A 26,796-nucleotide genomic window follows, 5' to 3' on the forward strand; every position below is an offset into this window, starting at 1 on the left:
TAAGAACAACATATAAAATGCCCCGCAGTTAGCGTACAAACTTTGCCAGTATGTACTATTTAGTTCTATAAGTAAAAACAGGTAAAAATGAGACCAAAATGAAATATGGAGAGGCGAAGACGGTGAAATTGGAAGTAAACGAAGTAGCAATATAAAAGTAGAATGCTTTTGAAAACACCATCTTTCGCTGTAACATTAATAAAAGATATAACTCAAACTCAAAATATAGCAAAAAGTCCATAGATGCTTCATTAAAAAGTTATAATAAATATATAATGTTGATATAATATTTGATATAATCGATATAATTCTTTGTTACAACTTTTTAATGAAACATTTATGGAGTTTTTGCTATATGACATTTGAATCTTATTTTTATTTATAGAACACAGTTGCAAAGCTTGTACAATAAATTATGGAACACTTTATATAGTTATACGCCACGGTCGTGTGTATCCTACCCATATGTAATTTATACAAATGTATTACATATACGTAATTCAAATTCTTGACTTGAACCGCCATACTGCTTACCGAACAAATTGAGAAACATTTGTCGTTCACTAACTCACATTTCCATTCATCACAGGAGTTGCTCGATCATGATTCACTATCAGATTGTTCTATCCTCTCTTTAAGCCGTCTTCTTAAAGAAATATAGGTTTCCCTTTTTCCTTTAAGTTACAATATAATTGGGAGAAATTATTCGTTTAATAAACACTCGACTTGCATTATGTAACTACACATGCGCTATTAGCAATCTGACTTGTATTCTATTCACTGGATCATGTGGCGTGTAATTTCGTAGGAAGCCGGTTAAATTAAGTTTAGTTTATTTTGATATTAATGAGTTTTTAGGAAAATAAGTACAAAATGGTTGAAGAACAACAGAAACGAGTCGAAGAACATACTAGCAAAATAGTCGAAGAAATTGATAAATCAATGAGAAAAATGAAGGTGCTTTGAATTTATAGTATTTTTAGGTTATTTATAAGAATATTTTATAAGAAGAATTTATAAAGAATGATGGGAAGAATAAATTAGTAGACTATATAGAGAATTTGGTATTCAATTTTAGGGTGATGCATATAGATGTGCTGCAATTTGTTGTGATAATGAGACCTATAGTATACAACGAGTGCAGAACTGTGTAAAAAATTGCAATAATTCACTGGATCAAGCTCAAGAATATGCTAGAGAAGAACTGGAAAGAGTTCAAGTACGTTTTGTCGCCTTTTTTCTCTAAATGAAAAGTCTGCAAATCAATAGAATATTTAATGAATATTATTTTTTAGAATCGATTACAAAGGTGTGTTATGGATTGTAATGACAGAATAAAAGATGCGGCAGGTCCAAATCCATCACAGCGTGATTTGGAAAAATATAGTGAAATATTTGATAAGTGTGTAACAAAATGTGTAGATAATTATTGTGAAATATTACCTACCTTACAAAAAACAATGAAAAATGTTTTATCTGAGAAGAAATATCAACAGTAACATAAATAAAACTAATGAATTGCAATCTAGAGATAATAAAGTTATTAAATACTAAACTGCCAATATTTTATGTATATTGCATAGAATTTTTTTTAATTATATATAAATACAATTTTTAGTACTACTTTATAAAAATATCCGTTTCAATAATATGTACTTTAATTGCTTTTAAATATAAAAGACAACTATATGTAAACAATATTTTGTACACAAGGAAATAGTGAACATAATGAATTTTATGATTATTGTATTTATTAATTAATACACTTGATGATTGCAGTGGTACATTTTCATTTCTCTTTTTATTCTTTTCTCTCACTCGCTTTCACTCTCTCTCCCTCTCCCTCCCAGCCTTTCTATTTTGTTAAACGTAATAACAAATTCTGTGTTGCAATTAATATCATTTCTTTATTGTTACAATAGACATTACGCTTATTGCACACTTTTTTCATGATATAAAACCTTTACACCACTCTCGCTCAAAATACAAAATAATCGGTCAAAATGTGTTGCGTAAATTTTGTTCTAAACTGTAGGTAATCTGCGAATAAATTGTTTAAATAATAATAATTTAAATATAAATATCAACACAACATAATTCAATTGTTTCTTCACGTGTACAAGTTCCTATAAAATTAGCCATTGGGCTTAGTATTCATTTTCTTTCGTTTTTCTTTCTGAATCATTGTAACATTCAATTCTTATCATAGCTGCAAAGATTAAGGTGGCTCAGTGCACTTCTTGTGCAATGTAAGGTATGAGCGAAGTGCCTCATTTTTTTGCAATAAACAGCCCTTTGCTGATATGCAAACTCGCAAAAATTCGACGAGAGTGATTACATTTCAAGTAACGACACAACTTCTCGCTTATCACCTTTTTTTGTCTTTTTTTATATTTTTTTTTCTTTTTTTTTTTTTAATACGCGTCTCAAATTCCTAAATGCGACTCGTACATGTGTCGATTATGACTCAATGTCGTCAAATGGAATGGCATGAGTGTTTTTTTTTGTTTTGGAAAATGTCAATTTTCTCAGATGTCTCGAGGTATAAGTGAATGCTGCGGTATTTATTTCGCACCTGGCGTCGCACGGATTGAGAAAAAAGGTCTATGTAACATTTTGTATCCCAATCAGTCAGACTCTTCGGACTAGATTTTTTTTTCTTTTAATAAGATTGAGATTACGCGCTTCTTTATCAAACGCTGGTCATATGTGAATAACTGTAGGTACATCTGGTAGAAAAAGAATTGAAGGTACAAGGTGAATGTAAGTTATGGCGCTGTGGCAACAAATTTGGCCAGTGCGTTTCGCCCTTATGAAAATTTGAATTCCAATCGTTCGCGCATTATCCTCTTTTTCTTCTTTTCTTTTCGTAGAAACTCAATTAAATTCGACGATGGTACAAAACAAGACAAGTACCTACATATTCTGCTTTAGATTTTGAGGTAATCAGATATCACAAAATACAAAGAACAGTAGTTAATTTTTTTAGGAAGTTCCTGCTTTTTTTAACGGTGCAAAAATTGGAAACGTTGGATGAATTTCGTTTTTGAAACCGATACATAATTTTCTCCATACGATAAACTTGATTCATAAAAATTTAACTAATAGAATTCTCAAAGCAGAATAGAAATCACTTTGATTCACCGTTAATTAAATTGTAACTTATTTTAATCTCAATTAAAGAGCAAAAAGTTGCTTTTGTTTACATCACAGATAGGTATTTGAAAATACCCATCCTCATTAAAGCCCAATGCGAAACATATTAGAGTACTGGTCAAGTTTGCCGGAACACCTATTCGAAAAATTCTAAATAGAACTGCGTTTCTTGGTCCTATCCTAAGCTATCACCGATTGTAAATTAGTTTCTTCGATCTTCATTGCTTAATTAATATCGTGTTTAATTGTGCACCTGCAGAATGGAACATTTCAAGTATCCTATCAGCAGGTTCACCGTACTATATGCCTATGATCGCGGAGCAAAACAGTCGTTTTCGTAGCTGTGTGCAACTAGTTATTCATTTTTCACAATCTTCAAGATTTCTGTGTGTCTCTTCGTTCTTTGAAATAGATCTCAAGTTTCTCAGAAAATAGTATGTAGTTGTTAACAACATTCTGCACTGTATATTAAATTATAGGCATTACGAACTCGCTGCGTTGCTTACCGTATCATTACCGCAACATCGCCTAATATGGCTGACATAAGGCTTGACCCCGTCGTTACGAACTTTCCCTCTACTTACATGGATATTCAATTTGTACTTTGAAATTGAGTCAACTATTTGTTTCCTTCGTGAGCTTTGGTCGAATTCAGTTCCCACATAGTTACTATGCAACTTGACACGAACAAAGAAAACTTGGATAATGCTTACAATGCTTACGGAGAGGACGTACTTATATACTATTTTTTGGATATTACACATCGATCAGTTCGAATAGTTACACAGGTGCTTATTGAAAAGGCAAAATAACGTTTATTGGGGAATTTCAGTCACTACATGGTAACTGTTTCAATCAAAGCACAATTTTAACCCGCTTATAGAAATTCGAACGCCGCGGGCAAGCCTTTCATTTCAATTAAATAATAACTTTGTTAGCCGACCTAGCTAATCTGCATTTAAAAAAGAAACATCAAACAACTAGGAAGAAAAACTACTGATTTTAAAGAAGAGAGTGCGTACTTTTAGGTAGAGTAGGTAAGTATCTTTGAAGTCGATTGAATACGTGAGAATCTTCGGTATATTTTATAATTTTGAACTTTGTCGTTTGGCACTCGAGCCTTGAACATCGCTTATACATATTTTATAATCATAAAATGCGTCAAAATTACATAATGATTTTAATGACGTGAAAAAGGAACCATTTTAAACATTTCTTTCTCTACCACCTTCACTAAAATTTTTATCAAAAAAAAGAATAATAAAAATTTCCTATGTACTACTAATTGTTCGCTAAATTACAATTATAATGCGCAGCAAATAACCTCATCAACTACGACGAATGACTCTCACGCATTCCTCAGGCTCCTATCACGAACATGTTCTTTTTTTCCTAAACGTTGGGGCTATGATGACCTTTTTTCACGTTGGAAAAGAAACTTCATTGGAGCATTAAAAGCTCCAAAGGAAAAAAATATCGAAAAAAAATATAGTCGTCTAGAAAGTAACAGAAATAACGCGAGCAACCCCTTTGCTCTTCGGTTTACTTTGCAGAAAACCAAGTCGCGCTTAAAAAAAGGCTTAGAACACACTTTGAATATCGATCCCTGTAGGCGAATGAGACAACTCGCATCCACTAGTGCATGTATTCACCCGCTAACTCTAAAAAGAAGAACAACACCGTGTTCCCTACTCTCGCTCGCGTTTAACATCCCTTTTATAAAATAAAAATGGAACATCTCGTGCGTTTTGAAATGTATCGTTAACTGCGTTAAATACGAAAAGATAAAACATTTTTTAGATCACATAATTGAAATTTACCATTTTCAAAAAGAATTTTATAGCATTCGTAATGTTAAACGTACGGATTCTGTTATATTAATGCAACTTAACGTCGTGTGACAATCGAGTAATTTAAAATAATATCTTGTATTTTTAAATAACCATCATCTTCTTAAATTTTACTTTAAGTACGTCGAGGGATCATTTGTCATTTGGTCGTTACCATCAAGAGATAACGAAATATAATCGAAGACCTACAACTTCACTTTTACGCATCATTAGTTTACAAAATGTGCTTTTGGTTTCTTTTCGAGTTATTTCAAATAGCTGCTTTTTTTTTTTTTTTTTTTTTTTTTTTCAATTATATAACTGGTGCCGCACGAGTCTTCCCTTCTTAATGTTTTTCTTAAATCTCATAGTATGTTGTATGCGCCGACCGATAGCTAAAATTTGAAAGTCACATTGTGCACCGATAACTATACATCACATATAAATCTGTGACAAGAAAAAACTAACGAGCTAACAGAAAATATACTAAGCACTTTTAGAATATTAGCGAATTAGAAAGTGCTATTTTTGCGATCGGTCCACGCACAAGATATACTAATTAATAGCTGCTCCCAATGTGAAAATAGTAGAATTCTAACATAAATCAGATTTGCCTACATGGATCATCTCGACAACAATGCCTTTGTTAGACTTAGTGTTTCACAAAAGGTTTAATGGTTTACCAAAAGGTGTAACCGCCTTCTGTTCCCCCTCCTAGGAAATTTTTCTTTTGCGATATAGCCACGCTGTGACTCGCCATTGCAGCTAGTTGGGCGGCATTTGGAACTGTTGGGGGTGGTGGCAAGACAGGTTGTGAGATACTATCAAATCGATTAGTAGCATCGAATCCATTCTTCAAAAGAATTTAACAAATTAGTATGCTTATATTATATATATATATATATATAATAAATATAATATATATAATAACAAATAATATGGAATAAATTTTAATTACTCACAGGCATCACAAGTGTAGGGGGCCTAACTGGAGGCTGCATTGCTGCTGCAGGGTAATATGCTGCAGCTGCAGCTAATGGTGGGTAATATTGCAATGGTCCATATGCAGGATAACCCGTTAAGTATCCTGGGTATCCTTGACCATACATTGGTTGATACATCTATACAAATTAATTACAAAGTTCTGAAGAAAATTTCTAATGTATCAACACATTTTTCTTAGATGATGAATGCAACAAAGTCCTCACCATCGGATGAGTAAGAGTTTGATCATACGTCGGCGGCGGTGGTCCTTGCGCTGCATAAAGTTGTGGTTGATTAGGAAATACTCCATACGGTGCGGCACCTGCAACTATATTGTAAAATTCGCATGTAATCGGATCATTAAAACCTGACGGAATCGACACATCGAAACACAGAGATGATTCTCTTACGTGTACTACCGTAGGTAGCAGGCTGTGCCGGCGCAGGGACAAAACCTGTTGGTGGATGAGGTGTCACCGGGTATGCTGTAACACATGCAATGGAAAATGCAAGTCCGTTCAGTTTGTTGGCCGTAGGTTCGATCTAAGCCAACGGTACGTGGTACCACTGCCAGAAAGGATAAGAGAGAACATGAATTATCAAACAATAGGAAACATCGGAACTCTTCATTCACTTTCAATCCTTTCACGCTATATACTTCACAAGTTCCTTTTCTGTCTCTTATTGATCGTATAACTCATATCCTCAGCATCGAAACGTTTTTGACGCTAATCTTTTTCTATTGTACATTATTACTAAGAAACTATTCTTCTTCCATCTTTGATTAAAAATTGAATTCTAATGTATAGAATGCGTCAAATACGTCTTGATTCCAAAAGTGGTACTCCCACACCCAAGTATATCTTACACATGACATACACCGTTTTTATCAAGGTACTATTCAAAGCTCAAACAATGTTAGTCACTAAATAATGGTGAAAAGAAATAACCGAAAAAACGGTATCGTTGCCTTCTTGTTACCTTTAGAGTTTACAGCAGTTTTCGCGGTCTTATATATTCATACAAGTGGAGAGCAAACGTTGCAATCGAAACGTGTCAAGAAAAAAAGGAAATCAACGAAGAAACTAATAATGCATGTCCGCGTAAACTTCAGTGGTACAAGACAGGCTTCGTAGTAAAAACATTTACGACTCTTTCGAAAATCCATCATCCATCAGTGCTTCCCTTTTTACATAATATCTTGAATAATATCAGCGACGCATAAAAACACAGAGGGTTGTAGAAAATTTGAATTTCAGGGATTCTCGAAAGAAGCGTAGTTGAAAGCGAGACACTTGAGAATAGCTTAGCAAACTATACTTCTGGTACCTTAACTGTGAATAAATAAACAACAGCACGTATATATATATATGTATATATATATACACATACATATATATATATATGTTTGAAATTTTACATGGAGCAATCTGTGGTACATCTTGTCACTAGTATAATTAAAATGAAAAAAAGTCTCGGACAATGTTTTTTATTTTCTGTTTGTTCTTTTTCTTTTTAAAGAAACAAAGAACCGCGTTGAAAAAAAAAAGAAAAATAAGAGAAGAACGGGAAGGTTCTTCGTCGAATTCTTTTCACCTTCTTGAAACATAATACACAGAAAAGTTATACAAACAAGTCTAACAATACAGCCACTACGGGTGTGATATGTAATGTTCGACAGTCAAAAGAATCGTCAGGCAGTCAGTCAAGAATTTAAAAAAAATTAAGAAAAAGAAAGAAGAAGAATAACAAGAATAAAATGAGAAACTATTCTCAAATGAAAACTCGCGTTAATCGACCTACCTTTACTTCTAAACTAAGATATACGAAACCGATCTCAAAGCAAATAGCGTTACGCAATCAAGGTAAAAGCCAAATACATTCGTCTAAATAGTCGAACCTCTGAATATTCATGAACTGATATTAAGTGTTTGAAGAGTTAAATGCATCAGATGATTTCGATTGAAAAATGTTACTTTTCAGCATCTGTCTCGTATCTCATAGGAAAATATGCAGGGGAAAAACCTTAATTTCTTCGATTAGTTCTCCTGATATTGAAAAGTGTCATAAAATTTAAAAATAAAGATATAAAGTTCTCGACAAATTCACAAACATGTTTGAACACAGTTATGAAACATTCTGGTTCGACTAGATCAAAAAAGGAAATAAATGACAAAAAACAGAGCTAAAATAAAGCCAGGAATAAATAGGGTAAATGGATTGTTCCAAAAAGTGATGTTAAAAAACAAGCCCAGTAATTAAAAATCGATTAAGTGAGACGGAATTTCTTTTTCTCTTCTCGTTTTTTTTTAAAGGTAACGGTATAAGTAATCCAATTAAATTGAATTCTCATTCGAATTAACTAAGAAATCGTCATTGCTTTCGGGCGGTGAATGTGTAATTTATACAATGAGTACAGTGGTACGATGAAAAAGGTATACATATATATATATGTCCGTAATATGTACATATATATATGTATATGTATATCAAGTTCCACACATTCAAAAAGTTGTGACAAGATTCAGCAAACCACAAATTTCTGCAAATATCCATAAATAAAGATCAAACATGATTAAAAGTTCTTTATAATTGCGTAATATATATTATTAATTGGGCGCTGTTCGCGTAAACATTGCCACGAGCAGATTTTCGTCATCGGCCACGTTCAACTCTCATTTTCGTAAGCAAACACGAGAACGCCCAATTTTCATGTTTTTTTAAAAGTAAAGACTAAATTATGCCCTGTTCCATAGCCATTTAACATACGCAAAGCACACACAAGAAATATGTTATTCTCTTATTTCTTTCTTTTAAAGCAATAATTATCTCCATATTAAAAAGACAAATGCAACGCATATGTGCTTCATTTGGCGTAGCAATCGTTCATTTGTCATTCGAAATTTCTTGTTAATGCAACAAATTTTGAACGTTAACGTAGATCTAGAACGCGTATGATAAATAGCTCAAGCCCAGTAGCAGTGGATGGACATGTTGTACTCTAACATAGACGTCAGCCCACACCAAATTGTCCATGATAATTGAACACTGGTCCAACGCATGGAAACGAGCACTCTCCTCAAATTATGTTATATTGCACTTTATACAAGCCTATGTGTAGGATGATACCGTTTCCTTCATCCTCCGCGTAACTAGAAGCATTCATACAGTTTGTGCATTTTCCCATTTGTAAAAGATGAGGCTCGTTATATCCATTACTTAGATCAGCCTTCAATCGAATAATAAATTTATGTGTCAGTGCCACGGTGCAAACAATCATCGAATCCAATAACAATTGATTATAATATTAATATGCTAGTACGAGTTTACTGGGTAACTTGAACAGTGTTCTTTCTTTTTTTTTTTTTTTGTTTCTTTTCTTCTTTTTTTGCTTTATATTCACCTAATTCCTTTCTTTCCCTTTTCCCTCTTTCTGCCTCTCCCACTTTTTCATCCCTTTTCTTTCTGCTCTTTATTCGACCCGCCTTTCTCTCGTACACGCACGCATTCCCTCTCATCTCCTGCTCTCTGTTATTACTTTCGTAACCTAATTTGTCCCAATGAGCATATTCGACCTAATTTGCCATCAGAACCAAATGGTCTATCGCGTTTTACCCGCTCACGCGAGAAACTGGGCGAAACCTGCCCATTTTGTTTCGTTATAATCGCGATTCATCTATTTCATTCTTTTTTTAAACTAGACGATTTTATTCATCGAAATGCTTCGGTGGAACAGTTTTTGTGCCTCAGAGAACCCAGCGACCGAGGAATGATCGAAGATTTCACTTTCACTGTATTCACATAATATTTAGCAGAATCTTCAAAAGCAAATATTTTTTGAGAAACAATAACTATATTGAAATTATTGAAAATTATATTAATAGTGATAGCTTAATTATTGTTATTCAATCTCTATTAATTGGTCATTTTCATAAAAGAACATAATAATGTACTAAACTAAGATTATTTTCAATATATAACATGATCTAATTTTATTAATCTCACTTTTCCATGTTTCTGTTAAAACAACGTGTATTTAAGATCATTTAAAAATATTTCTATATTTTGCTCAATATTTTGATATTTTGTTCCACTTGTTAATGTTACAAGCTTTATCATCAGGTGATATCTATTCATCTGCTATTCTTCCCTTGGTTTCTAGTCTCGATATAGATTTAATCGACTTTTTATCGAACATGTCTAGACCGCTGGGTTTAAGAAGGTAGAGACATTCTTATATTCACAACTCTCGATGAATATCGTTGAATACTATATCATATTTAAGCTCACTATTAACAGTATACATGATATATTCTGCCAAACATGCACATGCAACTCAAAAACGCTCGAGAGATTCCTATGACCTTGTAGCAACAATCCGACTGGACCAATTTCTTAATAATTTCTCAGAACTTTCGTTGAAGGAAGAAAAGCAATTTTTAGAGATGTTAATGAATTCGATGGTTTGTTCACGACAGGAATAGGAACGTCTCTGTGTCGTGTCTAAAAGACCATTTATAAAATTCCTCAACTACACGATTAAAAACCGACGAAAATAATTCGTTCGATTCCTTCTTAACCATTTTCTATTTTTCTTCAGAACAGAATGTTACAGTTTATTCGTAAGAAAAGCTTATATCTGCAAAAAAGAAAAGACATCGACCATTAGAAAGTTAAGAAGGCAACGAGCGAAGGCAAACATAAAAGATAGAATTATGAAAAAATCTACAACATGTTATGAACATGCATTACGTTAAAACGTGCGAGCAACTTCTACATGAAAAAAAAATTAAATAAGATATATTTATATTCTTTCTTTTCTCGATCGTTTTTTGATCGGATATGAATGAAGGAATAAAATGACTGTCATCGAAGAAGCTCACACGTCACGCGTCTTTCTAGCAACGCATTCCAAGCATGCAAACTAAAATACAAATATGTAAAAAATGATCAAAGCTATGTATATATGTATATATTTGCACACAAAGTAGGTAAGGAGGCAAACAAACATAATTTCGCTCTTGAAATTTTTTCGTTACATATTACATTCATCTAAAAGATATCTATGAAACACGCTTCATCGTTTTGTTTCTGTTATTTTTAATCGACGAAGCATGTTTTTATTTTTATGTCATTTTTATCAACTTTTCTTCCTTTTATAATTTGATCGTGATTTTATTACGTTCCTTTCTTTTTTACTTTTAAAGTTATTACCGAGAGAGACAATGTTTATTTATAAGTTACATATATGAATGTATACATACTATACATTTTTCTTTCTTTTATTTGTTTCTTTCCAATTAAACGGAAATAAACTAATGCGCTACTATTATCGAAGAAAGTATATTTTTCCCTTGTATATCAACTACAAGTAAATACGTGCAAAACTGACCACAAGTTTCATCTTTCATATCATTAATTAACTTCTGATTTATTTCATCATATTATTAAAGGAATAGAAAACGATAATTATCAAATATTTTAACAAATATGTACTTATTTTGTGTTTCTTTTCATCTTGAGAAACTTGTAGCCGGAATCAAAGCAACATGCACTATTGTTAAAAGTGAGCTACCAAGTTTCTATTGAGTAAAAATATTATAAATACGCTGAGCTTAAATACAGCATTCGTGTCCACCCCGTTGACTCACTGTGAAATCTTGCGACGCATCATTTATAAAAGAATTTATTTACTTTTTTGCATTCTTAATTTATCCAAAAAAAGAAACGAAACCAAATATTGTATATATACTGTAAGAAACTTGAATTCTCTCTTTAATAAAAGCCACAAGAGATACAGTGAGTATTGAAACAAAGAAAATAAAAAAAAAGAAAATATAGAAAAAGAGAAAAATAAGCAATCAGCCAATACCACGATTTCATTACGAAATAATTGTACACCCATATCAATATCTTACGTTCATATTGATTTGGATATATAGCAGCCGACGTCTCCAATTCAAAAAGTATAACTCTCTGATCATGTGTTAAAACTCATTCACAAAAAGACTTACAAATACCATTGATGATCCTAAGCGATCTCTGTTTACGAGGGTATTCGTTTTCTAATATCGCGAGATGACAGTTTCGCTCAAAACGCCTGCGATAAAACTTTTTACGCGGTCGGAAGAGTACGTATCGTTGTTCAACTGTATACAAGTGTGCGGTACTCATACACTACGCTTCTGCTTTCTTTAGATCGGCAGATTTTCAACAAGCAATCTCTTAACACATGGAACGGATTTTTCGATCCTTTTAATACCTGATGATCGTGGATTAATAACCAACGTAGGCCTGGAAAAATGAGGAAACTGGCATTAGTCTATCAGGGATTGATTTTAATTCACGCGGCATTCCCACAATTTTCTCACGATATTTATAAAATATATATTCTTCACATGATTTCCTTTTATAGTTTTACAAACCAGGCATTCCACGATCTCTTGGTATTACGGTTAGCTAATAAAGAAATTAGTGATAAGAGGAATATTGGAAGGGGTTGGAGACAAAATTTGATCGCTTGAAACATCGAAGGCGGGAAAATAAGGGTGATTCGATGTTGAATATTTTTGTTCGCTTTCTTTTCACTTTTTGAATCAGGAGGCGCACGGTGCGTTTATATCTTCATATATATATTTGGTAGAATATATATATATGTGTGTGTATGTGTGTGTGTATACGTAATATATGTTGGTATATAAACACGTAGTGAGTTAGGTAATATATAGAGTAAGGTGAGGTTAGATACGTGGCTTAGGCTGCGCGAACGCCGGTCTCCGAAGCTCCACCTACTGACTGGGATCAAATCGTCTTTGTAATGGTCCGCTGCAAACATATTGACAGCCACAACTGTAGGCGCTATCCTTCGGTTTTTTAGCGGCTATACCGTCACGGTAATATGCTCGCAGATTTGCACCAGTATAATCCTCAATTTCTCGTCGTAATCATTAACGGTGTAATACTGATCTACTTACAGACTAAACTTTTACACATCCCTTAAACGCTATTGCTCTGTAATCATACATTTGCCTTAGGAACAGAGCGGACTGAATTAGGAATAATCACATAAGTGTCCGAGCTGTTAATTAAGTACAATAGTAGATTACTATAAAATCATGTAGTCATGGTCCAAGCTGTACGTCAATTAAATATTTCCATCAGCACGTAAAAGGCTTGGAAAGCCAGTAGTAATATTAAATTACATACCTCACTCGTACGAGTTATTAAACAGCATCTTTATAAAAGCTTCTACTGAACATTATAAACAATCTATATATACTGACACATTTTTGGAGGTTATGGAAAAAGATAACTTAAAACGCTCCTCTATGGAATCTATTTTATGATATATCAATTGAAATTAAGACATCTCATAGATGTTAAAAAATTATAATTTGAAATTAATGTTTGATGACTCTCTTAAATATATAAAATGTTTTTTAAGGTATAACGAATCTTAATTCATCAAAATTATATCATTCATGTATTTTAACTATAAATTAGAAAAATAATATAATTGTGTCAGAACAAAATTATCCATTATTAACCTTAGTATATCTATAAGCACTACAAAATAAAAAAGATATAAATGGCTTCCAGAAGTCTGTTGTATAATATTACACAATCTAACTTTATCTTTTACCTTCTTTTCTTAAAGCTTCAATCGAAACTGAATTATTTAGGGAAAATTAAATTATAAATTACAATATTAATGTAGATGTATATCATAAAAAGAAATATTATTCTTTCTTTGCCATGGCAATGTTACCAATGCTTTTAAGTTCCAATTACCAAAAAACATAATCTCTAATAAAAGGCTTGACACAACTTTTGTGAAATATGAAAAATATTTATATTCTTCTATTCAGAGCTTGATAAAATGTAAAATTTTTGTTTTCAGTAAGAACGCCATAATACATGATAAAATTTAGTAATAATGATATTTTTGAGCTCAATAAAATTTTTCTTGAACGCGTAAAGCGTACATTATTCGTACATGTATACTAAATTCTTGAATACATACAGTAGTTTGTGGAATGTAACATAGAAATAAAGTTACATGTGATACGAAATTAATAATATTGATAATATTTGAATGAAATTATATCGTTTTAGATAGCATACGATTTTTAATAAAGAGTCATCGTGAAAATTATTCAAGACGAACTTTGGAAGCCATTTTGTATTTCCCACACACAATGCGGTATTGATTTATCTGTCACTGGGCAGAAATTCAAGTTTCTCTCATCGCATTAAAACGAGACTTTATATGTGTAATAATGGTACGAGTCTCGATCGAATTTAAACGTGCACCATTCTTCACAGGTGTCGGATAGCATTGCTAACATAAAAAAAACTCGTCGTCGTACGAGTGACAAGTGGTATTCTCGACTTGAAAACACGAGATATTCTTAACGTGTATAACACATATTGCTAGTCGTATTACACGATTACGATATATAGTTACCTTTCTTGTCGGTCATTATTGCTTAATGTTTCACAAATTCTAGAAAAAAAATACGTTATTCTTAATTAAATCACCGATTTAAATTACAATACTGAGGAGACAAGCAACGGCTGTGACACTTGACGTACACTAGCGCCCTTTATTGAGCCTTCCCGTGGCTCGCTCGATGCTTCGCTTCCATTGGCTTGAATCTTACATCACGCTGTCCAATCATTACAAAATAACCCGCTCATAATTGGGCGGTAAAAATTCAATACATTTTATTGTATAATCATTTTTCCAGTAATTTAATATTAAAGCAAAAATGACTTGGACATAAGCCTTTATATCTAAATCTAAGTAAAAAGATTTCATAATAACTTTTGGAATATCTTTCGCAATAATTTTTTAACACGAAATATTTGAAATTACACTCGATCATTTAAAAATAATTATTATTATTCAAATGTTCGAAATTTGAAAAACAAGCATTTTTATTCGTGTTTGTCTTCATTTTATATTCCATAAATCTTGAACAATGGCACTAATTCTAATTTAATAAAACAATTATTTCCTTTGTTTAAATATACTATAGCTCACATATATTATACCAAAAATTGTTTACACTAGATAGAAAATTACGTAAATTAAAGATTAATATTTTGTTAGACAAGAACAGAGGATAAAATTCCTCTCTAATGAAAACTATGAAATTATGTCGCTTGCATTGAAAAGTTAACCATAGTCGTTATACTTGTGAATGTGTAAATTGTATACAGCTGTACAAGTGTAGTTCTTGTGTGCAAACTTATTTGATTCAAAGAGAAAAGTTGTTATTTTTCATTTAGTAAGAGAAATTTATTCTGCTTCTATTTATATTTTATAATTTAAAAGTATATTTAACAACTTCATACAATCTGATTATATCACGTATACTTTATTGTGACATTTGACAATAGTTTGATAATACATTTGATAATAGTCCAAGTATTATATATTTATTATAAGTATTTATAAAAAATGGCATTATAGAGAGTAATTATTAATATAACGATATATAATGTTTATTTTGTTATCTATTTATTATTAAAAAGATAAGGAATATTTATGGCTTTAGCTGTATAACCTCTCAAAGTAGTTTATTAATCACTTGTGGATATTATTCCAATTAATCAATTCAAACACAATTAATTTGTAGAATTTTCAATGGCCCATGATAAAAAAGCTGTAAGACGAAGTCGATCACGTGAACGAGATCGCGAACGTGAAAGAGAACGAGAACGTCGAGATAGAAGACGTTCAAGAAGTAGATCAAAGGATCGGAAAAAAGATAGGAAACGTTCAAGATCGCGTGAAAGATCAAGGGAAAGGGATAGATCACGTGAAAAAGATAGAGATAGATCAAGGGAACGGCGAGAATTTAAAGACAAATCAAAGGATGACAAAAAGCGTAAACCAAGTCCTATATTTGTCATAGAAGACGAAAGTAAGAAAGAGAACAAAACTGAACCAAAGAAAGAGGAGGAGGAAACTGATGAAAAACCAAAGCCTCCTCCAAAGAAAGAACCATTGAGTTTAGAAGAATTATTAGCTAAGAAAAAGGCAGAAGAAGAAGCACGTGCTAAACCAAAATTTCTAACTAAAGAAGAACGTGCTACTCTAGCATTACAAAAACGACAAGAAGAAGTTGAAGCAATAAGAAAACAACAGGAGGATATACGTAAATCTTTTCATAGCGAAAATGTTGGGAAAGATAGGGAGTGGGATGAGAGAGACAGGTATATATATATAAAATATTTATTTATATAAATTAAATTCATAAAATAACAATTTATATTTCATTACAACTTTTCAAACAGACGTAGAGATGGTCAGCGTACAAGAGAGGATGAAATTAAAGACAAGGATAAAGAAAAAGAAGTAGAAGCTATTAAGGAACGTTATTTAGGATTAGTGAAGAAAAAACGACGTGTTAGAAGATTAAATGACAGAAAATTTGTATTTGACTGGGATACCTCAGAAGACACATCTGTTGACTACAATAGTATATACAAGGAAAGGCATCAGGTACAATTTTTTGGTAGAGGGAATCTTGCTGGAATAGATATTAAAGCACAAAAACGAGATCAAAGTAAATTTTATGGAGAATTACTAGAGAAACGAAGAACAGAAGCTGAAAAGGAACAGGAAAAGTATGTATTCTTTCCTAAAAGTACAATTTATTCATGTAAAAATATACAATTCTTTCATTAATTTGTATGTTCTTCTTTTCTAGAATGCGATTAAAGAAAGTGAAGAGAAAAGAAGAGAAGCAAAAGTGGGATGACAGACATTGGTCAGAGAAAGCTCTTCACGAAATGACAGAAAGAGATTGGCGTATATTTAGAGAGGATTATAATATTACAATAAAAGGAGGACGTATACCTGATCCAATTAGATCATGGAAAGAATCAGGATTTCCAAAAGAAATTCTTGATATCATTGATAAAGTGGGATATAAAGATTTAACACCTATACAGAGACAAGCTATTCCCATAGGACTTCAGAATCGCGATATCATTGGAGTTGCTGAAACTGGATCTGGAAAAACGCTAGCATTTTTAATTCCATTATTGTTATGGATTACTAGTTTACCAAAAATTGAAAGATTAGAAGAAGCAGATCAAGGTCCTTACAGTATAATTTTAGCACCAACTCGGTACGTTTATTATCTATATTTTTAATCCTTTTAATTTACCAGTAAGTATTCTATAAATTACATTTTTCCAGTGAGTTGGCTCAACAAATTGAAGAAGAGACTAATAAATTTGGGCAACCATTGGGTATAAGAACAGTTGTAGTTGTAGGTGGTCTCTCAAGAGAAGAACAAGGATTCAGATTGAGAATGGGATGCGAGGTACTATTTATATATATTTATAATATAAAAAACCATTTTCTATATCTTAAATTAACTTCTACTATTACAGATTGTTATAGCCACACCAGGACGATTAATTGATGTATTAGAAAATCGATATTTAGTTTTAAATCAGTGTACTTATATTGTATTGGATGAAGCTGATAGAATGATAGATATGGGTTTTGAGCCAGGTATGTTCTTCAAACTACTAATTCATCTTGTGTATAAGGTAAGTAAATATTAATTATCAAAATCATCAATTTTTAGATGTCCAAAAAATTCTGGAATATATGCCAGTTACAAATCTAAAACCAGACAACGAAGACGCTGAAAATGAAGAAAAACTTTTAGCTAATTACAATACAAAGAAAAAATATAGACAAGTAAGAAATAATATCTAATATTACATTTTATCTAAATCCAAATATATATAATGAACAAAATTTGTTGTCTTTTTAGACTGTTATGTTTACAGCAACAATGCCACCTGCAGTAGAACGATTAGCTAGAACGTATTTAAGGCGACCTGCTGTTGTATACATAGGCAGTGTAGGAAAACCAACAGAAAGAACAGAACAAATTGTACATATAATGGGTGAAGCTGATAAGCGCAAGAAATTAATGGAAATACTTAGCAGAGGAGTTGAACCACCAGTCATCATATTCGTTAATCAAAAGAAAGGAGCTGATGTTCTTGCAAGAGGTTTAGAGAAACTGGGCGTATGTTTGAGTTTTAAATATTTTATACTACCCTAAATTCAGCAAGAACATATGCTATTTATATTGTAAAACTCGACATTTGGTGAAATATTTTATTTCATTTTTCAGTATAATGCTTGCACTCTTCATGGTGGTAAAGGACAAGAACAAAGAGAGTATGCACTTGCTTCTCTGAAAAGTGGTAGTAAAGATATTTTGGTTGCCACTGATGTGGCAGGTCGTGGTATTGATATTAAAGATGTGTCTATGGTCATTAATTATGATATGGCTAAGACTATAGAAGGTAAATATACATTATTAAAAGAAATGGAATTGTGTGGACAGGAATATATGTTACTTTTCACGTGTTTGTAGACTACACGCATCGTATTGGTAGAACTGGACGTGCTGGAAAAGCTGGTCTTGCCATTTCATTCTGTACCAAAGACGATAGTCATCTGTTCTACGATCTGAAGCAAACTATTCTTGCAAGTCCTATATCTACTTGTCCACCTGAATTACTAAATCATCCAGATGCTCAACATAAACCTGGAACTGTGGTTACAAAAAAACGTCGGGAAGAGAAAATATTTGCCTAAAAAGAAAAAGAATGTATTTGTAAGTATTTGTTTACCACTATCATGTACGTTTATTTCTTATACGCAAGTACATATTTTTTCATAGAAAATAAATAGAATATGGACAAAGTATATATGTAACAGAAAAGTAAATAGATAAAAATAGAAATAAATACATTTTAGGAAAATAATTTTTGTTGTTATTACTAGTCAGTTTATGTAAATTAAAAAGTTGTTAAAGTGTATATTTTAGGATAACAATTAAAAAATAGGTATCTTCAACTATCGTTTTGAAAAAATAAATATATTTATTTTACATGCATTGTACCCTTAGATAATTTTAAAAATATACATGTTTTCATTTATTTAGAGTTGTTAAATTAATTCATTTTCTTAAATGAAATTATTAATCAAATAACTATAATCAAGGAAGCGGGGCAGGTGGAGGAGTATAGTCTTCATTGACTTTACACTCTTCATCCCAATTATCTGGAATCATTGGTTTTAAAATCTGTACGAACTTTTCAAGAGGACATACTGTTGTACATCCAGGAACATTCAGAGGATATGGTTTATATTCAGTGCTATTTTTTAAGAACATCTAAAAAGATAGATAGAATGTAAACCAGTAATAAAAATGATTTTTATATTTAAGATTTGTTATGCTATAATTTACCTGAACATTCCATTCACCGTTTTTTTCATGCAGCTCAATCATTACCATAATATTATAATGTGGGATTTGATTGTTCCATACATGCATAAGATCCATTAAAGTTACAATAGTACTGTCATGACCAACATACATAAACATTTTTCTTTCTTCAGGTTCCAAAATATTATTTTTTTTCGCTAACATATCGGTAACAATCTTTTTTAGAAAAGGTCCTCCTTTAAGTTTCTTAAGATCATCATTATACACATTAAGTTGAAAATCGTATAATGTAAGTGGTATTAGTTTATCAGGATAATAATCTTTAGTCCACTTAGGAAGAGTCAAGTTCATATGTTTCTAAAGCAATCAATTTGCGTTATTAATACAATTTTTATAACGTATAATTTCCCATTTTTGTTAGAAAATCAATACAAACCTCTGCTGTTAATGTTCCGTAAAGTGAACTCACATCACCAGGAGTTGAAATCACCATACCCGTTAAATTCGTTAATTCTTCGTAAAGTTGTTTATTTTCGTCTTGAATTCGTTGAACTTCTGACAAGTTCGTAATTGTATGTCGTAATTTAGTATATTTTGGACATGTATCCCATATTAACATTAACTAAAAATATAAAATTGTATAAAATATATAATTATTTAAATATTTAAATAAAATGTGTACCCTATCTTCTGAACGTGGTTGGTAAAATAAGGTAACAGGTTGCCAAGCTAAATCACATTTAAAAGACTGTTTCTCAGTTGGTTTCCACAAAGCTGCTGCTTCTAACATGGCAGACATTTTTGTACGGTCAACAGCAGTGGATTGCAAGTAAAATATGTTAGGGTTATAAACTGGACCTAAAAAATTATTGTACTGTTTCCTTAAGAAAACACCTTGATTGTATTGATTTCTTCTTCCTTCCTATATAGAATTATTTATGTTAATAATAAAAATGTTGATATAGTAATAGAAATCGTATAAAGCATTACATTTGTTAATTGACCCCAACCATAAGGCTCCATGGAATTATTTATATGAGGATCATTTGGATAAGTGTCTTGTGGTGCTCTGTCTCCGTGCCTCATTACCTGAAAGTTTATTGCCATAGTCAGAGATTTTATATCCCTTTTATTGATTATGTGATAACATTAATCAAATTGCAAACAGATTTGGCTCAAATATGGAAGAAAAAAGAAATGTTCTTTTTCATTTAATCTTTTTATATTTACCACTGTTACTAGTCGAAGGGTATCACTTTCAATATCTTTATTATCTTCATCATTACTTGTCTCAACGTTTTCAACTGGTGTAGGCAATTCTAGAAGATAAGAACATACGATACTTTAAATTATTATTTCAAGGACATTCTGAAACTAAACATTTAAACACTAAAAATAGTCACAATTGCAGAAATATCGATAAATTGCAATATTTTTCATGTTTCTTGTCACGTTTAAAGACAAACACATTCGTTCACAATTTGATACGCGATATTTGGAAATTTACGAAATATGATTCGCATAGGTATAAAAAAAAAGATTACCTAAAGTTAAGCAGATAACACTCAGGAAAAGAAAGAGTTTAAAAACAATCATTATCGAATTATAATTTTTTTCCCAAGATTTCTATTAACATTTGAACCTCCACGAGCTATCCTGTAAACAGAACGAAAGCATACTGGTGCTTAAACAAGTGTCAGCAGATGAATCCTATATCCCCACCATGTGAAAATCGGTATTATAAAGTATAATGTTACTTGCAATAGTTTTATGTTGTATACTCAAATGTTCAACATTTATTTCATTCATATTAACTATACTATATAAGTGTAGAATATTCCCCGCACGTACTTCAGATACTTCACGTATCGTAATCACTTCGTGAAATCTAAAAAAAGGCATAAATTAGTAATATGTTAAAAGAAAATCCTACAATTATTTTTTAATAAACTAAATATTTTGGTGAAATTACGAATACGAAGTACTGTTTTCACTAATTTACTTTAATGAAGTTTAGTCAGCGAATTTTTAATCTCGTTTGAATTTTTTACAAATAATATATACATTTGAAGGAAGTACAAAGAAAACTATGCGTTGTTATGCAATAAGCACATTGACTTGCAATAATTTGTATTGTCATGTTATACTATCTTATTCTTGAATTTTATGTTTTATGAAGAACATGTATTAATAAAAATATATTGTAATATATCCTTGAAAGTGAATAGTATGAAATTAGAACAGTTTAAAAATATTAGAATATATTATTCTATTGTATGAATTGCATCGAAGCATTGGAGTAAAAGGTGTAGTTTTCGGGTGCTGTGGATTTAATCTTACTAAATAATAAATTAAAAAGTAATTGTATAAAAAAGAACAAATCCAATACTCGAAACCGGTACTAACCCGTTTTTAATGAAATGTAAATCATAGTGTCATTATGGTAACTGTTAAACACTGCTGACTATAAGAAAATATTTTAAAAAACATTTTATACATAATAGAATCGATACTCAAACATGCGAAAAAAAAACATAATTGTCAAATTTATTAGAAAAGTACGCGGATAATGTTAATAATTGTATTGTAACAATTGTATTGTACAATTGATAATTAATGATAGTAGATACTTATGTAATTCTTGATTAGCAATTGTAACTTTCACCTTGATCGTAGTTAATGACTATTTCTTGGTGTTAATATTTTACGAACGTTAAAAATGACTTTTCAAACTGTTAATGTTTGAGAGAACGAAACAAAGAAAGAGAAATGTTAATCAGAATATTCCTTTAAAGTTTAAATACATTTTCAAAGAAAATGAAAGTTCAAAGACTGAAGAAGATAAATTAAAATGTTATGCTCGTTATAAAAGGAGTACCGATCGAAAAATTATATTTTTGAAATTTTGTTCATTGGAGTATTATTATATCAACATATGTAAGAAAACGAAAAATACATTAATGCGAGGATATAACAAATGTTAAATCATTGTATTTGAATCCGAGAGACCTTGCCTACTCTCATTTTAGCGGAATTTGTCTACTACATCAGTCTCTTGTCATTTTTTATTGTCAAGGCAACGACATAATCAACCAGGATATTCATTCGTTTTACCGAAATATCTTCCAACCGCGTTATCCTCTGAACAAGTTTTTATAGGCATCTACGAGGATTGATTTCCCTCAGCGCGATCTGAAAATTCTTAATCGCTAAGTAGAAACCTTTAAAATCAAAGTTACGTATGCAAGCGTCTTCGTGAAGTTAAGAATCATCAGAAACGTCGAAGACGTGATCTCACTGAAAGGACCTGGACTTGTAGATACGAAAACCGCTTCAGCCGTGGATCGCATAAACGAGGGTAGTCAAACGGCGGTGTCGAAACCCCGGAAATCCCGTCGCAAGAAGCCAAAAAACGCTACAGCCAATTCCAAGGTCTTTTTTTAAACTTTTTGATCTATTATTTTTTAATCTTCAATTCTTAAATTATTTGTTGATCGAGTTCATTCCCGTTAACTTCTTTCAATATATATAATACGAACGATATATTACAATACAATAAAAAGATTTGTTTCTCAATATAACATTTATAGAAATCGTTAGTGGAGTTGAAGTATCTATCTTTCTTTCATTTTTTATTAATTGATATTTAGATGATTTTTATTATATCATGTTAATTAAAGGCAAAAGCTATGTCAACTCCTTGCGGCGAATATCGAAAGGAGATCCAAAAGTGTAATGTCCAAGCTGGAACACAAGTGATAAATCAACAACCATGTTCCATACCAACAATTCAAAATCAAACTACCTCGGCGGCACCGATGCGACCTAGATCTGTCTATACGGCACATAGTTATCACGCACAGACAGATGAAACTAATTTCCAGGTACTTTACATAATAATTATGTAATTGATTACTAATCATTAAAGATAATTTTCATTCTTTAAAATAATTCATCTTTCTTCTTTAGCGATACAGTGAATTTCCCAAGTACTTTGAAGCACCACCGTCGGAGCAATGGGGTGGATTAGCCGGTACAACAGCATTTTCTAATTCAACAGCACTTTGGCGACAACCACGAAATTCTAAAACCATTGCACCATATTATGAAGAGACGTGTCTCTACGCAGAAAACTGGAGAGAACATGATACTGATGCTGCTATTGTAGCTACACCGCATGGAACAATTTCATTGAGACTTCACAACAGAATTCGGGTTGATATGACGATCGATCGTGCAGTTAGAGTAATTAATTTTAAGGTATCTTCTTTTTTCTATTTTATAACAAAATTCCTGTTTCAAGCAAATCTGAATAACATAATTAAACCATTTGTATAAAAACAACATAATACGAGTTCATAGTAGTGCAGTAACACAAACGGAAAGCAATCTCTAATACCTACATGATTATTATCTGAATTGCATTTATCGTCAGCGTAGAATAATATTGTACTATCGTTGAGCGGTTCTGGAGCGGCTGCGGCATTACTCCATCCAAATGGAAGAATATATCAGTATGGATCAAGAGTCGAAATCCTGGCCCATGACGCCCATGGCAATAACAAGTCAGTGGTATCTGTAACATTATTAAAGTATCATTAACAAGTATTATTATCCTTCATCAGATACGCGAAGATGTGGTATAAAGGGGTGAGCTTCACTTCAGAGCAGTGTGCTCTAGTTTATTTAGTTGATACGGCGGGGACAAGAACAACTACGGATTCATTTTCAGATATGGGTCAGGTATGAAAAACAGATATTGTAAAACTGTATAACTGTACTAAAAGGAAATGTTTAACTTTTAGGACTTTTCCCTTAGTGTTTTTTATTCTCGTTCTCGACATGGTGCAGCATGCTTACAAGAAGCTGCAGCAGCTTTAAGTGCTGCTCAATACTGGTTAACTAATGAGGGTGTAGAAAATTGGATCATTAATAATGTTAGAGTTTCACAAACACCTGATGGTCTCGTCAGGTAATTTTATTCATGAAAATTGTAAGAAAAAGTAATTTATACAATAGCGCATAAGTCAATAAGCACATAAATCTTTATTTATTAGGATTGCACGAAATAGTAACAAATACCAATTACGAACATCGCCTAGTAATGGAACAGCTTCATTAACAACACCATTTTTACATTGTACGGCATCTCTTGGTCAAACTTCCCATCTTTTTGTGCGTCGTGGTGAACGACGTATGCATTATGATGGAACTAGTTTTATTGTACGAAATGCGGGTCACAGTGCTGGATTCGATGATAACAATCAATTGAAAGTTTATTAAGAAAATTTGACATGAACTTATTACCGTAAGCTTTAGAAATGTTTATTGGCGGCAATAATGACACTTACATTCAGTATATAGATTTAATTTTAATGCCGTAAATATACATAAAGCTACATGAAAATGAAAAGTTACATCTTTGAAAATTAATCTCTGATAAAGTAACTTCTTCACGAAATCTATAATACATTTTACTCAGTTTTTAAGTTTAGAAATTTAATCCATTTTAAAGACGTTTAGCCATTTAATTGAATTGTCTTTACTTAAAGTCTGTGCAAAACACAGTTACAGTAAGGTAGAGTACAATATATTCTACAAAAAGTTTTCTTAAAATTTAGAATGATTGATATTTCCACTGACTTGTTCCTTGTACTTATTTTGTATACTTCCCAATAAAAAATAATTTATCAAATATCATTTAGTTGTTATGCTTTTTACATAAATTATGAACATGCGCATACTGTATTCCATACTATTATAAAATAATACACTTACGTATGAAAAATGTATACTTCATATCTTCTTCTCTTCTTTGCTGTTATGAATCTATTGGTAACTCAGAATATGAATCATCACTTTCTAATACTTCACCTTCTTCAGATTCACTTTCAGGTTCAATACCATCAATTAATGGTCGCATTTTGCGTTTGGCAGGCCCTCTTCTAGAATATTGAAACATGATATAATACTGATATAATAATTTAATAAATATACAATAAATGTATTATTTGTACAACAAATGTACATACAATTGAAATTTTGTATGCTCGTTTGAAGATTGTCCTTTTAAAGTAGAACAAGATGGTTTTTCAAAATCAATTGTATTTTTCTGTTGATCCCTTCTCTGTTCTTCAAACTCTTGAATATCATTAATGATTTCCTGTGCTATATTTGAATTGAATAATTTTAAACTAGCATCTGATAGATTTATTAATTTTGATGCTTCTTTTTTCTGTTCATAAGCTTTACTAAGTTCATTAATTTTTGACAATATTTGATTCTTGTCACTTAAATCTTTTAGTGTTGGTAATATAGAATATGGATTAAAACACTGTGAATTCTTTACGATATATGGTTTTTCCATACCATACTAGAAATACAAAATTATATGTAATATATACATATAATTTACAAGCACTATTTATATATATTTAAGAGTTTTCATCAAATTTACCTCTGAATCAAAAAGACAGAAATGAAATGCATTACTTGCAATTAGTTTACACAATATATAATTAGCATCTAAATGTTCTGCTTCTTTTATTTCTGCATGAAGTTCCAGAATACTTTTCCAATCATCTAGTTTAATTTTAATTCTAAATTGATCTATTGGCATTTTGAAGTATACTCCATATAAAAGATATAATCCTCCAATACGTTCTTTAAAACGAGGGGGTAGAAGAATAAATTGTTTACATATATGTAATGCTTCTTCGCAAAATTCTAATAGCTCCAAAAAGGATGGACGGCCCCTAGAAATATAAAGAAAAGATTTATACAATTTTAAACAATTATCATTTACTTCAATGATTCAAAATGCATATTCAAAATAAAATTATAGCAAAAATAACCATAACAACCAAATTTAGTGAGATTTAACCTCAACTTACACAAAGACCAGTGAAAACTTCATTGCTTTCCAGATATCGCAAAAAGTTTCAAATCTAATGTTATCTGCACGTTCAAACCGAGTAATTAATTGTTCGCAGTCTTCTTTGAAGCCGTTCATAAACAATGATTTGTTTGTTGCCATTTCAGATCTTGGTAACACAACTATTATTATGTTTAATGAGTACGATAATAAAAGGAATATTTTCTTAAAGACTATAAATTATTATTTTAACCTTCTTTGATACGAACTTCAACTTATTTGCATTTGAAAACACTTCATCAACATACAGTATTACTTCAAGTTATGTGTGATCGAAGATTTTACCTTGCATTATGACCACTGCTATTGCCTCCATTTCTTAGAACTGCCTTCGTGGAGCATACACTATTGTACGTATACTATACTATATACATATATACATGCATGAAACTAACATAGTCGCACCCTTGCACTACTACTTATGACCAGTTTCGCCCCGAACTGTGATTAGAATATAAGATATGTCGTAATTTGTATGTAACATATATATAACATCTGTGAATATTCATAGACAGTTTATTTAAAAAATGACATAAAATGGAAAATAAGAAGACCAACTGATTACAGAGTCGTTTTCAGTCTTAGACACCACATCATTAGTGTATATCGAGAAAAC

The 26,796-nt window shown here is 31.5% G+C and overlaps 6 protein-coding genes across 14 annotated transcripts; 3 read left to right on the forward strand and 3 right to left on the reverse strand.

Moving 5' to 3' along the window:
• Positions 1-577: 577 nt before the first annotated feature.
• LOC132913396 (protein FAM136A-like) lies at positions 578-3,009 on the forward strand. Its single transcript, XM_060971713.1, has 3 exons — positions 578-957; positions 1,079-1,219; positions 1,296-3,009. Exons 1-3 carry the CDS (start codon positions 874-876, stop codon positions 1,497-1,499), a joined length of 429 nt encoding a protein of 142 aa, XP_060827696.1. The 5' UTR covers positions 578-873; the 3' UTR covers positions 1,500-3,009.
• Positions 1,730-14,596, reverse strand: LOC132913395 (DAZ-associated protein 2-like). 4 transcript variants are annotated; one of them, XM_060971708.1, is made up of 6 exons: positions 14,437-14,595; positions 6,380-6,454; positions 6,194-6,297; positions 5,948-6,106; positions 5,669-5,838; positions 1,730-4,817 (listed from the first exon to the last, which is right to left on the reverse strand). In XM_060971708.1, coding segments are annotated over exons 1-6 (525 nt in total). In that variant the 5' UTR covers positions 14,453-14,595; the 3' UTR covers positions 1,730-4,816. The 4 variants fall into 4 exon arrangements, with proteins under 4 accessions (XP_060827691.1, XP_060827692.1, XP_060827690.1 ...); XM_060971709.1 differs by having other exon boundaries at positions 1,730-5,838; positions 6,389-6,454; positions 14,437-14,596; XM_060971707.1 differs by having other exon boundaries at positions 1,730-5,838.
• A 539-nt stretch (positions 14,597-15,135) lies between these two features.
• On the forward strand, positions 15,136-19,245 carry LOC132913614 (probable ATP-dependent RNA helicase DDX23). 2 transcript variants are annotated; one of them, XM_060972061.1, is made up of 11 exons: positions 15,136-15,262; positions 15,614-16,193; positions 16,275-16,607; positions 16,691-17,113; positions 17,185-17,311; positions 17,382-17,505; positions 17,582-17,697; positions 17,774-18,034; positions 18,143-18,317; positions 18,389-18,635; positions 19,021-19,245. In XM_060972061.1, exons 2-10 carry the CDS (start codon positions 15,622-15,624, stop codon positions 18,610-18,612), a joined length of 2,355 nt encoding a protein of 784 aa, XP_060828044.1. In that variant the 5' UTR covers positions 15,136-15,262; positions 15,614-15,621; the 3' UTR covers positions 18,613-18,635; positions 19,021-19,245. The 2 variants fall into 2 exon arrangements, with proteins under 2 accessions (XP_060828044.1, XP_060828045.1); XM_060972062.1 differs by lacking the exon at positions 15,136-15,262 and having other exon boundaries at positions 15,467-16,193; positions 18,389-19,245.
• LOC132913616 (prostatic acid phosphatase-like) lies at positions 18,639-23,790 on the reverse strand. Of its 2 annotated transcripts, none has more exons than XM_060972063.1 (8): positions 23,650-23,790; positions 20,791-21,134; positions 20,477-20,565; positions 20,237-20,335; positions 19,929-20,168; positions 19,683-19,868; positions 19,268-19,603; positions 18,639-19,192 (listed from the first exon to the last, which is right to left on the reverse strand). In XM_060972063.1, exons 2-8 carry the CDS (start codon positions 20,840-20,842, stop codon positions 19,016-19,018), a joined length of 1,179 nt encoding a protein of 392 aa, XP_060828046.1. In that variant the 5' UTR covers positions 20,843-21,134; positions 23,650-23,790; the 3' UTR covers positions 18,639-19,015. The 2 variants fall into 2 exon arrangements, with proteins under 2 accessions (XP_060828046.1, XP_060828047.1); XM_060972064.1 differs by having other exon boundaries at positions 19,929-20,164; positions 20,257-20,335; positions 23,650-23,784.
• On the forward strand, positions 21,985-24,529 carry LOC132913586 (uncharacterized). Its single transcript, XM_060972017.1, has 8 exons — positions 21,985-22,120; positions 22,464-22,678; positions 22,927-23,130; positions 23,216-23,506; positions 23,687-23,811; positions 23,872-23,989; positions 24,052-24,218; positions 24,304-24,529. Exons 1-8 carry the CDS (start codon positions 21,985-21,987, stop codon positions 24,527-24,529), a joined length of 1,482 nt encoding a protein of 493 aa, XP_060828000.1.
• Positions 24,530-24,772: 243 nt separating this feature from the next.
• Positions 24,773-26,614, reverse strand: LOC132913617 (snRNA-activating protein complex subunit 1). Of its 4 annotated transcripts, none has more exons than XM_060972065.1 (6): positions 26,586-26,614; positions 26,466-26,505; positions 26,140-26,302; positions 25,704-26,001; positions 25,279-25,619; positions 24,773-25,191 (listed from the first exon to the last, which is right to left on the reverse strand). In XM_060972065.1, the coding sequence occupies exons 2-6, from the start codon at positions 26,494-26,496 to the stop codon at positions 25,068-25,070; spliced, it is 957 nt and encodes a 318-aa protein (XP_060828048.1). In that variant the 5' UTR covers positions 26,497-26,505; positions 26,586-26,614; the 3' UTR covers positions 24,773-25,067. The 4 variants fall into 4 exon arrangements, with proteins under 4 accessions (XP_060828048.1, XP_060828049.1, XP_060828052.1 ...); XM_060972066.1 differs by lacking the exon at positions 26,586-26,614 and having other exon boundaries at positions 24,773-24,914; positions 25,025-25,191; positions 26,466-26,511; XM_060972069.1 differs by lacking the exon at positions 26,586-26,614 and having other exon boundaries at positions 26,390-26,519.
• Positions 26,615-26,796: the final 182 nt, after the last annotated feature.

Source organism: Bombus pascuorum, chromosome 13, assembly GCF_905332965.1.
Source record: "Bombus pascuorum chromosome 13, iyBomPasc1.1, whole genome shotgun sequence".
Taxonomy (NCBI): Eukaryota; Metazoa; Arthropoda; class Insecta; order Hymenoptera; family Apidae; genus Bombus; species Bombus pascuorum.

Bases quoted from the DNA above. Each gene is read 5' to 3' on its own strand.
- LOC132913396 (XM_060971713.1), top strand. From the start codon at position 874: ATGGTTGAAGAACAACAGAAACGAGTCGAAGAACATACTAGCAAAATA. The intron at 958-1,078 runs GTGCTTTGAATT...ATTCAATTTTAG, and splicing joins AATCAATGAGAAAAATGAAG to GGTGATGCATATAGATGTGC. The intron at 1,220-1,295 runs GTACGTTTTGTC...ATTATTTTTTAG, and splicing joins AAGAACTGGAAAGAGTTCAA to AATCGATTACAAAGGTGTGT.
- LOC132913395 (XM_060971707.1), bottom strand. The intron at 6,107-6,193 runs GTGAGGACTTTG...TAATTTGTATAG, and splicing joins AAACTCTTACTCATCCGATG to ATGTATCAACCAATGTATGG. The intron at 5,839-5,947 runs GTGAGTAATTAA...ATTCTTTTGAAG, and splicing joins CCCCTACACTTGTGATGCCT to AATGGATTCGATGCTACTAA.
- LOC132913614 (XM_060972061.1), top strand. From the start codon at position 15,622: ATGGCCCATGATAAAAAAGCTGTAAGACGAAGTCGATCACGTGAACGA. The intron at 16,194-16,274 runs GTATATATATAT...CTTTTCAAACAG, and splicing joins GAGTGGGATGAGAGAGACAG to ACGTAGAGATGGTCAGCGTA. The intron at 17,114-17,184 runs GTACGTTTATTA...ACATTTTTCCAG, and splicing joins ATAATTTTAGCACCAACTCG to TGAGTTGGCTCAACAAATTG.
- LOC132913616 (XM_060972063.1), bottom strand. From the start codon at position 20,842: ATGATTGTTTTTAAACTCTTTCTTTTCCTGAGTGTTATCTGCTTAACT. The intron at 20,169-20,236 runs GTAATGCTTTAT...AATTCTATATAG, and splicing joins GTTGGGGTCAATTAACAAAT to GAAGGAAGAAGAAATCAATA. The intron at 19,604-19,682 runs GTTTGTATTGAT...TGATTGCTTTAG, and splicing joins ACGGAACATTAACAGCAGAG to AAACATATGAACTTGACTCT.
- LOC132913586 (XM_060972017.1), top strand. From the start codon at position 21,985: ATGTTTGAGAGAACGAAACAAAGAAAGAGAAATGTTAATCAGAATATT. The intron at 22,679-22,926 runs GTCTTTTTTTAA...TGTTAATTAAAG, and splicing joins ACGCTACAGCCAATTCCAAG to GCAAAAGCTATGTCAACTCC. The intron at 23,507-23,686 runs GTATCTTCTTTT...TCGTCAGCGTAG, and splicing joins TTAGAGTAATTAATTTTAAG to AATAATATTGTACTATCGTT.
- LOC132913617 (XM_060972065.1), bottom strand. From the start codon at position 26,496: ATGGAGGCAATAGCAGTGGTCATAATGCAAG. The intron at 26,303-26,465 runs GTAAAATCTTCG...ACATAATAATAG, and splicing joins AGCAGTGGTCATAATGCAAG to TTGTGTTACCAAGATCTGAA. The intron at 25,620-25,703 runs GTAAATTTGATG...TTGTATTTCTAG, and splicing joins TCTGTCTTTTTGATTCAGAG to TATGGTATGGAAAAACCATA.